General features: G+C 36.6%; 3 protein-coding genes across 3 annotated transcripts in view; 2 read left to right on the forward strand and 1 right to left on the reverse strand.

Moving 5' to 3' along the window:
* Positions 1-4,994, reverse strand: part of LOC119676048 (tyrosine kinase receptor Cad96Ca-like) — a 34,265-nt gene extending 29,271 nt beyond the window's left edge. The window contains exons 1-2 of the mRNA XM_038087271.1: positions 4,958-4,994; positions 3,960-4,048 (exon numbers count right to left, since the gene is read on the reverse strand). Coding sequence (XP_037943199.1) covers positions 3,960-4,048; positions 4,958-4,994 — 126 coding nt within the window. The remainder of the gene's footprint in view (positions 1-3,959; positions 4,049-4,957) is intronic.
* A 281-nt stretch (positions 4,995-5,275) lies between these two features.
* Positions 5,276-7,255, forward strand: LOC119676049. Its single transcript, XM_038087272.1, has one exon. It carries the CDS (start codon positions 5,276-5,278, stop codon positions 7,253-7,255), a length of 1,980 nt encoding a protein of 659 aa, XP_037943200.1.
* Positions 7,256-7,332: 77 nt separating this feature from the next.
* LOC119676050 overlaps positions 7,333-10,010 on the forward strand; it is a 15,462-nt gene continuing 12,784 nt past the window's right edge. The window contains exon 1 of the mRNA XM_038087273.1: positions 7,333-10,000. Coding sequence (XP_037943201.1) covers positions 7,333-10,000 — 2,668 coding nt within the window. The remainder of the gene's footprint in view (positions 10,001-10,010) is intronic.

Consider the following 10,010-nt stretch of genomic DNA (forward strand, 5'->3'; position numbering starts at 1 on the left):
AAAAAAACAAAAAATACAATTCTTTTCATACGTAATCGGACATTTTGCAGCTAAAAAGCTTTTACATACACATGTAGATAATATCATGTATGAAGAACGTTGGTGCATGTATGCGTATATTCGTATGTTGGTAAGGAGAGTATTGTGTTGCGGTGTTGTCACGTTATGATGGCAAAGAAATGACAAAAGTTATGTCGTTTAAATGAGGCAACTTTTCAAAACATAAAAATTTTACGCCTGCAGTAGATAAAAGTTATTCATTCAAACAAATATGCACAACTGAGAATTGCTGTGGCAACACTTGTTTGCGTTTTTATTGTTGTTGCATTTTATTTGTCTGTATTCTGTCTTTACTTTCGTTGTATTTTTGCTTTAACATTATTGTTTTTGTTCATTTTATTTTGTTTATATTAATTTTCATATAATTTTCGTTTAGTGCAGAAGTATAAGTGTGTGTGTGTATGTGTAATAATTTGTGTTCTAAATGAAACTCTTGCTCATTTGGGCAAAGTTTTTCCAATGTTTCTTCCTTTTTTTCCCCTTTTTGGTAGCAGCGTTTTGCTACTCTGCAACAATAACAAAATTCCTCACTCTTACATATATGTTCGTATGTGTTTGTGGGTATGTGCACATGTGCACAAATGATTGTGTTATGTAATTTATTAGAAACAAAGTTAAAAACTTTCCCGGAAATCTAGTTGTAATTTGTGCAAAACTTTTCCTTGAAGTGTTAACGAGTTTTCAAATGAAATTGTCGTCGCAGTCGTCGTAGCCGTCGTAGTCATCGTCGAACAACCAAAAAACGTTCTAATTTATAAGCGCACGAAACATGAACTCTCGAAATGAATTCAGACAAGAATAACATTTGAGGTTTCTTGAACGAGTTGAACCAAAAATGGATTCCAGTAATATCAAAAAACTTTAATTGAAATCAAGGGCAAGGTTAAACTAAGGATGCAACCATTTTTAATAAAATGTATAGCTTCGCAAAGCTTGAAAATGAAAATAAATAAAACTAATATATGGTAAAAAAATCTACATATAAATATTATGTATAATATTATATATTTCATTTAGCATTAAAGTTTTAATTATTAGTTTACCTCATAAGGGACAGAGGTCTGAAGCTATATACGAAAACAGGCTGTCCTACTTAGCACTATCTAGTCTCAGAGTAATCACTAACCGCACGGGGCGGTACGCATATCTTAGATCAGTCATTGAATAATCACAGAGCTTATGAGAAATACACAAATTAGTCTGTGACATGGTTGGGACTCTTAAGGAACCCCCCAGCTATCAAAAAGTAAAAGTGCCCAAATGCACTAACTCGAAAAAAGCTCAACATAACCTCATAAAAATTTCTATTGTTATCCTCTTTAAATTTCAAAAAGTGCGATAAGTTATTGCTTCTATAAGATTTGAAAATAAATATACATATGGACTTTTGTTTCAAATAAATTTTTAAATTAATGATAAAAATTTACTTACTTTCAAATTATAAACCCATAAAGCAGTTAAGGCAATCAATACATTTCATTCTTGTTTATCAAAAACCGCTTTTCACTCTTTCATTTTATTTTTTTGTGCTAACCAAAAAGGATAACAATTAAATCCTTTAAAAACACATTATATTAAACTTGTTTATCTTATCAACGTATACGGCATATATTTTGCTTTCTCGATTTTTTTTTTTGTTTTTTCAAATTAAAAAATTACCCAAATTAAAATAAAAATGGAATGGAAAAATAAAAAATTTATTTAACTACAGTAAAATTGCCTTTTGCAGGCAATAAATTCTCATTAATTTAAATCAGCAAAATAAGGAGCACAACGGCGACGAGCGCCAGAATAAATCTCTTCATAAAATTAATTTATTTATAAAAAAAACGCCGCAACAAAAATAACAACAAAAATGAAAACAAAAACAACCTTGAAAATGGAGAATGGAAGTACAAAAAATCTCATTTTGACATTTTACGCTACACTTTGAATTCGCTATTGAGATTTATTAGAGTGTAGAACTTAAAAGCGCACATTAAACCGTAAAAAGAAAAATCATCTTTTAATGACCATTTTGCACACTCCTAACAAAGCACAAAAAAGAAAACAAACGAAAGGAGCAAGTAGTAGGTGGTGGGAGTGGGAACGGTGGAAAATACCAAAGTACTTACTTGGGGGTGCATGTTGCTTGGGCCGCCATCAAAACCAACAACATCTGACTAACAACAGCAAGAGCAGTGAACATAGCATACCACTGTGGTCCATTAAATTATGAACAGCTAATTTATGGGTCAGTCTAAAGTGTCCATACTCAACAATAATAGCAACAACAACAGTAGCAACAACAAACGCCACAACAAAATCTAACAAAAAAGAAAAATAAAAAAGAAAAAAGAAAAGCAATACGAATAACCACAACAAACTGTGGCAGCGGTAGCGGCAGCGGCAGCGGCAACGGCAACGGCAGAATTCCTTTTCATTGTTTGGATTTTGTCGATTATGGCATTTTACACTGCACTGAAGTAGTGAAATTATTTAATAGTAGACATGTAGTAGTGCGTGGGGATTGTGGGAGTGTGGTGTGCATATGGTTCCCGTTACAAATGGTAAAAATAGCTGGTGTCTTAGCCGTTTCTGCGGTTGATGTTTTTGACTGTTGCGCATATTTATTTTCGATTTGTAATAAAATTTAATTGCCAAAGTTATGCTATGTACAACGGTGAGAGGAAACAGAAGGGAAAGCAGAATGGGAAATGAATTAAAATGAAATCATAAGAAAATGAGGGAACATTATGGAGCAGACATATTTGCGGAATGGATTTTCGCAACCATCGAATGCAGCTGAAGGTAATTGAATTTCACATTTGGCTCTAAGCAGCTTTCAAATTTATTTTAAAAGTTCCATTATAAATAAAAATTAGGTAAATAAAGAAAACAACAAAAAACAAAAAACAAGCAAGAAGAAGAAATGTTAAGAAAAGCAATGTGTCTTCTTTGCATATGAATAAAATCCAAAGCTTAGATAAAACGCTAAGAAATCAGTTGAAATGTTGGAAAAAATTTGAACTAAAGCCTTAGTCGTACTTAAGTCTGAAAGTCGTTACAAAAATAAATAAAATGCGGGAAAAAAACTTGCAAAGTTTTCAGCATCGTTAATTTTCAATTTATAAAACTTTTGCATCATCCATCCAAACACAACAGAAATAACAATGAAGTTAGTCGTCAGCTTGGCAACTTAAGTTCCGAAAATGGTTTTGTTGGTATTTCTTTTTTTTATCTTTTTTTCGTATTCTTTAATTTTCATTTTGTGTAAGTATGTACTTGCACACATACACTCAAGTACAGTAAACGCAAATGCATTCACACACTAATACACTAATATACCACTGAGCGACTGAGCTACTGAAAAATCAGAACCACGCAAATAAATCGCAGTGTACACTGTACTCTGTTGAAACGGACACTGTTGCGAAGTACAGTGGGATCGGAAGTCCAATGGCAAGAGTATATGATTTTGCAACAGTGTTGCTGTGCTGCAGTGTTGCTGTGTTGCTGTGCTGCTGGCCAACGTGGTTCTTGGCTAACTGAAACTAACTGAAAAGTGTTAATGACATTCTGACAGATAAGTAATCTTAAATTCTCAGGGGACGCACACAGGACTAAACTACTGCTCACGCTGCCTCAAGTAACCAAACTTAATTGCAAAGAAATTGCAATGGCGAAAAGTAGAAAAGGTTGACTGTCATAAAAATGAATTATGAAGCTTTTGTTGCAATACTTGAAGCTTAAAAAATCTTATTTCAGTTTATCTATCCCAAAAGATGAAAAAAGAAATCCATTCATATTTCATTTTGCAGTGTACAGTGTGCAGCGTTCACCATTCTTTTCATTTACATTCGGACTCAAATTTATATTAATTAATCTTTTGCATGCACATTTAAAACAGCTTTGCTTACCTCAAGTTCGGATAATAGGTCCTTCTTCTCAACTTCAGCTGCATTTTCCTTCAAAGTTTTTACAGCAACTGTTGTGACACCATCAACGCCTGCAAAAATAAAAAAAGAAAAAGTAAATAAAATTAAGTGGATTATTACGATTTATTTTAACTTTTTCATTTGACTTAAAAGGACGAGAGTTATTCACTCAGTAGTGCAAAAAAAAAAAAATTTCAAAAATAAGTATATAATAATTTAGTGGTACGACTGTTGACAAGTCAACGAACTATATGATAGACTTGCATTTATTTCCTAACCGAAACCAATGCCAAGGCTGACCGGTTCGTTGACTTCTTCTTTCGTAACAATGCAGTTCAAAGCAATTTGCTTGGAACTGCATTTTGCGAAGTCAGCAAATGCACTCCACGTTGTTTTAGAACATTTCATATTTTTATTTAAAAAATAATTTAATTAATTTTTATTGATTTTGCATTTTATTTCAATTGTATTGATTTTGCATTTTATTTAAATTGTATTATTTGCAATTTATAATTAATTTATTTTAATTATTAATTTTGCATTATTGTTAATATGCGTATCGGCAATTTATCACTTATATTTAAGAGGTAAATTGCAGATACATTTTTCATTACAATAAAGGTTTCTAACTAGCAAACTGCTTGTTTAATTGTAAGGAATCAATCCAAAGTTCGCGCACTTGAATTGGAGTTTCTCCTCTTCAAGATCCATTGAGTCGACGTTTCGTCTGCACTCAATTCTATCATTAGCATCTAAGCTATTGAGACGTATTCATTGGTGACCCCTAGTATAAAGGATTGATCGCGTAGTCAGTCGCGTTTTCGTGTTTAAAAATTCGCTAATAAAAAATAATAAGCCGTTTCGCTCAATAAACTCGTTTCGCTCTTGTTTTCTATACTTGGACAATGGATAACATCGAGAAAATCGTGCAAGCTCAAAGGACGATTGCAACTGAGATCGAAGTAATTATCAGAAATTACAAAAAGGACTCCAGCGATAGGAAGCAGACACCGGCATATTTTGAAAAACGACTTCAGGATCTCAAGAAGGCATGGCAACAATTCGAAATCAATGATAATACCCTCTAGAAAGAATGTTCGGAAGACAAGTCGCATGAATACTTCACTAAGAATTTCTATGAACAGGTATTGAAAATTTGGGAACAATACGAAGCCACTTTTAGTGAACAAATAACATTGTTGTCAAACGTAACCTCATTCGCCACTAATAAGAATGTAGAAGCACAAGTAATAGCTACGAAAAACAGCTCATGTGATTCCAATAAACTATCTCTAATGATGCGACGCCAACAAGAGTTTGGCAAAACTATAAAACGTCAACTAATTGACGCTAACATCACCACGGACATACCTTTAGCACGTAAGGTACTGTTGAAGGATTCTATTCTTCGCTTATGGGCCCATTTTGAGGAACTCCATTACAGCATTTGTGAATTAGAATCCAATCCAGCAACTATTGGATATGATGAAGAAGGGTTTATATCGTTAGAAAGAGAAGTCCAAAATATGTCCTTAAAGGTGGAAGAGTTGAAACTTGCTTCAACGTCTTCGCATACCTCAACATTAACATCTGCATCAATGCAGTTACCACGAGTAATAATACCAAGGTTCAGTGGGAACTACTTGGAATGGAGGCAATTTCGCGACTTGTTCAATGAAGTGGTAAATAAACAATCACTTGCGAATTGCCAAAAAATGTTTTATCTAAAATCGAATTTGGACGGAGAAGCAGCACGTCTAATTGCTCATTTAACAGTATCTGAGGATAATTTTAGTAGTGCCTGGAGTTTACTTTGCCAGCGCTACGATAATAAGCGGCTTCTTGTGAATGCATTTATTGCAAAACTTATTTCTCAACAAATTATAACATCTGAAAGCTCTGAAGCTATCAAACGACTCCATGATACAACTTCTGAGTGTATTCTTGGACTTAAAAATCTTGAAATCAACATCGAAAACTGGGATCCAATAATACTTTTCATTTTGACGAAGAAATTGGATCCAATAACACACAGCTTGTATGAACAGAACGTGAAGGATCCAAGAAGAATCCAACAGTTAAATGAATTTCTGGAATTTTTAGAACTTCGCTTCCAAGCATTAGAGGCAATTGGAGGCAAGAGCATTAACAAGGCGTGTTTAAATACTACAAATGGAATGTTAAAATGTTTAGCTTGCAAGGGAGATCATAAAACTTCCACTTGTAAAAATTACTTGAAAAACCCCCCGGAAATTCGCAGAAATATGATTCTCAGTGCCAAACGTTGTGTAAATTGCTTGCGCTCGGGCCATTTTTCAACAAAATGCCCATCTCAGGGTTGTCTGAAATGCAAAAGAAGGCATCATACAACTTTACATGAACTTTATGCTGCCAATGGCAAGTCTCAGGTCACTACTGACTCATCGCGAAATAACGATTCACACCAATTAGGTGGGCATGCAGCAGCTACGCTTACAACAAGTAGACCCGTAGAGTTGAAGAAATCTTATGGTTTACTAGCAACTGTAATAATGACGGTTCTGAATTCTCAGGGCGTGGAATGCAAGATGCGTGCATTACTGGATTCAGGCTCACAAGTGAACCTCATAACAGAACGAGCAGCACGAAAACTTGGGCTAACTCAATTATCAAGCTCGCTGAATCTTAGTGGCGTCGGTCAGAAAAACAAGTGCTCAAAAAAAAGAGTCTACGTAGTTATATCATCTAGTGTAACTAACTACAAAACTGAAATAGAAGCTCATATGTTGCCAACAATAGTTGCAAATCAGCCTGCAATTGAACTGGATACATCAAATTGGGCTATACCAGAAGGAGTTGTGTTGGCTGATGCCCAATTCAACAAACCAGGTCCAGTAGATATTCTTATTGGCGTTGAATTATACAACGACATGGTTCTGCCAAGGAGAATTTCGCTAGGAAACAATTATCCAATGTTACAAAAAACTGTGTTTGGGTGGATGGTCAGTGGTCGGATTTCTGGGTTTTCGTCTTCTGCATCGATTTGCGGTGTTCTTACAAATAATGTAGAACTCGACCTGCACAAATTTTGGGAACTAGAGGAGATACAGCAAGGTTCGTCGGATCAAACACTTGAAGAACAGCAATGTGAGGAACACTTTAATCGATCTGTGGCAAGATCAACTGATGGTAGATTCGTTGTGAAATTACCATTCAAAGGAGAAGTCACTTCTTTAGGCTATTCGCAAAGATTAGCACAGCAACGTTTTTTCGTTGCTGTGCTGTCCGTTGAGACGTAGAAAGACGTCTCAACGGAGACCCTGAATTCAAAACAACATACAATAAATTTATGGAAGAGTACATCAACCTGGGACATATGAGTGTGATCAACCCAGATGATATAATCCATCCCTGTTATTTTTTGCCTCATCATGGAGTTCTTCGACCAGAGAGCTCCACCACGAAACTTCGAGTAGTGTTCGACGCCTCTGCACCAACTTCCACAAGCATATCTTTAAATGATGTGTTAGCTACTGGTCCAACTATCCAGGATGATTTATTCGCTATACTGACACGTTTTCGTTTATCTAAATTCGTTTTCACGGCCGATATCGAGAAGATGTATCGTCAAATTATGGTGGACCAAGATGACCGTCGATTCCAACTAATTTTATGGAGAAACAACGACAATGAGCCTCTTCGAACTTATCAACTTAATACCGTAACTTATGGGACATCGTCAGCACCGTATCTTGCCACAAAATGCTTGCAACGGTTGGCTGAAATTGAAGAAAGTAGGCACCCGACAGCTGCAGCTATCGTCAAAAGAGATTTTTACGTAGATGACGTCATGACAGGGTTCAACAGTATGTCTGAAGCATTACATGCACGAAACGAACTTATTAAACTATTGCACAAGGGTGGCTTTAAGCTTCGCAAATGGTGCGGCAATCATCCAAAATTAATGGAAGGGTTGCACCCATCCGACATAGCTGTACAACTAGACTTCAACACGATGGAATGCGGTCACATTAAGACATTGGGCCAAGTGTGGATCCCAACAACAGATGAGTTTAAGATACAGATCAACAAAAACGAACACGTCAAATATACTAAAAGAAGTATATCATCCGACATTTCTCGAATTTTCGATCCGCTTGGGCTCGTTAGTCCAGTCACAGTAGAAGCTAAATTATTCTTGCAACACTTGTGGACGCTGAAACTTGATTGGGACGAAGAATTGTCAAACGAGCTAACCTGTCAATGGGTGCGTTACATGGAAAGCTTAAACTGTCTCAATAACATAAAACAGCCACGTCATCTTTTCGGAAACGAGATTCCAAAATCAACGCAAATACATGCTTTCGCCGATGCTTCAGAACGAGCTTACGGCGGAGTAATTTATCTACGTTCCATTACGCAGCACGGACAAGTGATTGTCCGCCTCCTTTGTGCTAAATCGAGATTAGCCCCAATCAAGAAATTAACAACCCCAAAGTTAGAACTATGCGCCGCTCTACTAACAGCACAATTATTAGCTAAGGTAAAAAATTGCATGCAGTTGACAGATACCACAACACATTTATGGACAGACTCGGAAATTGTGTTGGCATGGATCAATTCATCGGCAGCCTCCTACTACGCATTCGTGGCAAATAGGGTGACAAAAATTCTCGAAATTTCCAGCAAGGGCCAATGGCGACATGTTAGATCCAAAGATAATCCTGCCGACATACTATCGCGCGGCATTGAAGCATCCAAACTAAGCAGCTGCCACTTATGGTTTTACGGTCCTATGTTCCTGCATGGTCATCAGTCACTATGGCCTGCTCCATTCAAAGCCAGATCAGAATGTAAAGTGGAACTTAAGAGATCAATACATGCAGTAACAATCGATCCCAACAAACCACATTTCTTACACAATATCGATCATAAGAATTCCTTTTCCAAATTGGAAAGAATAACTGCTTATGTTATTCGTTGCACACAAATTCTCCGGAAGGCATCATTGGAACAAAACGAATGTCACTTATCCAGTGTAGAATTGACACGTGCTCGTCAAGTGATCATTCGCATGATACAAGACGAGGGATTAGCAGAAGAAAAAAATTCACTTCGTAAGGGCTTAGAAGTCAGAAAAACTAGTACAATTAAGGCTTTGTCTCCATTCATTGATCAACAAGGTCTTCTAAGAGTTGGCGGGCGGCTTCAATCTTCCTCACTTTCATTTGAGGCGAAGCACCCAGTCTTGCTACCAGATTGCCCATTAACAAGGCTGTTAATACAAGAGACTCATGTCCGCAACAAACATATTGGACCACAAGGATTAATGGCAATCATGCGACAGCAATACTGGCCACTCAAAGGAAAGATGACAGCAAGAACTATTATTCACAAATGCGTTATCTGCACCAAGGCGAAACCGACACTACTAAATCAAATCATGGGAAACTTGCCAACTGATCGCGTTGAACCAGCACGAGCATTTGTAAACTCAGGAGCTGACTTTTGGGGTCCAATATGGACTCATTATCGTATCAGGGGAAAACGTCCAACAAAAAGCTACGTGGCCGTATTTTGTTGCTTTGCAACAAAGGCCATACATATGGAGGTAGTCACAGATCTTACAACTGACGCATTCATCATGGCATTAAAACGTTTCATAGGAAGAAGAGGGATGTGCCGGAAAATATACTGTGACAATGCCACTAATTTCGTTGGAGCTAATAAGGAACTTGCTGAACTAAAAAATGCCGTGTTCGATGAAAGAAGCCAAGAAAAAATACAGGGTGTTTGCTGTTCGTACAATATCGATTTTAAGTTCATCCCACCACGAGCCCCACACTTCGGTGGATTGTGGGAAGCTGCCGTCAAGTCAGCAAAAAATCTATTTAAACGAAGTGCATCGAACGTCAGTCTTACATACGAGGAGTTAGAAACACTCATAATAGAAATCGAAGCGATTTTGAATTCGAGACCACTAACTCCGACGTCATCAGATGCTAACGACCTAACCGCCATAACTGCTGGACATATCTTAATCGGTGATCCCCT

This window comes from Teleopsis dalmanni, chromosome 2 (genome assembly GCF_002237135.1).
Source record: "Teleopsis dalmanni isolate 2A chromosome 2, ASM223713v2, whole genome shotgun sequence".
NCBI lineage: Eukaryota > Metazoa > Arthropoda > Insecta > Diptera > Diopsidae > Teleopsis > Teleopsis dalmanni.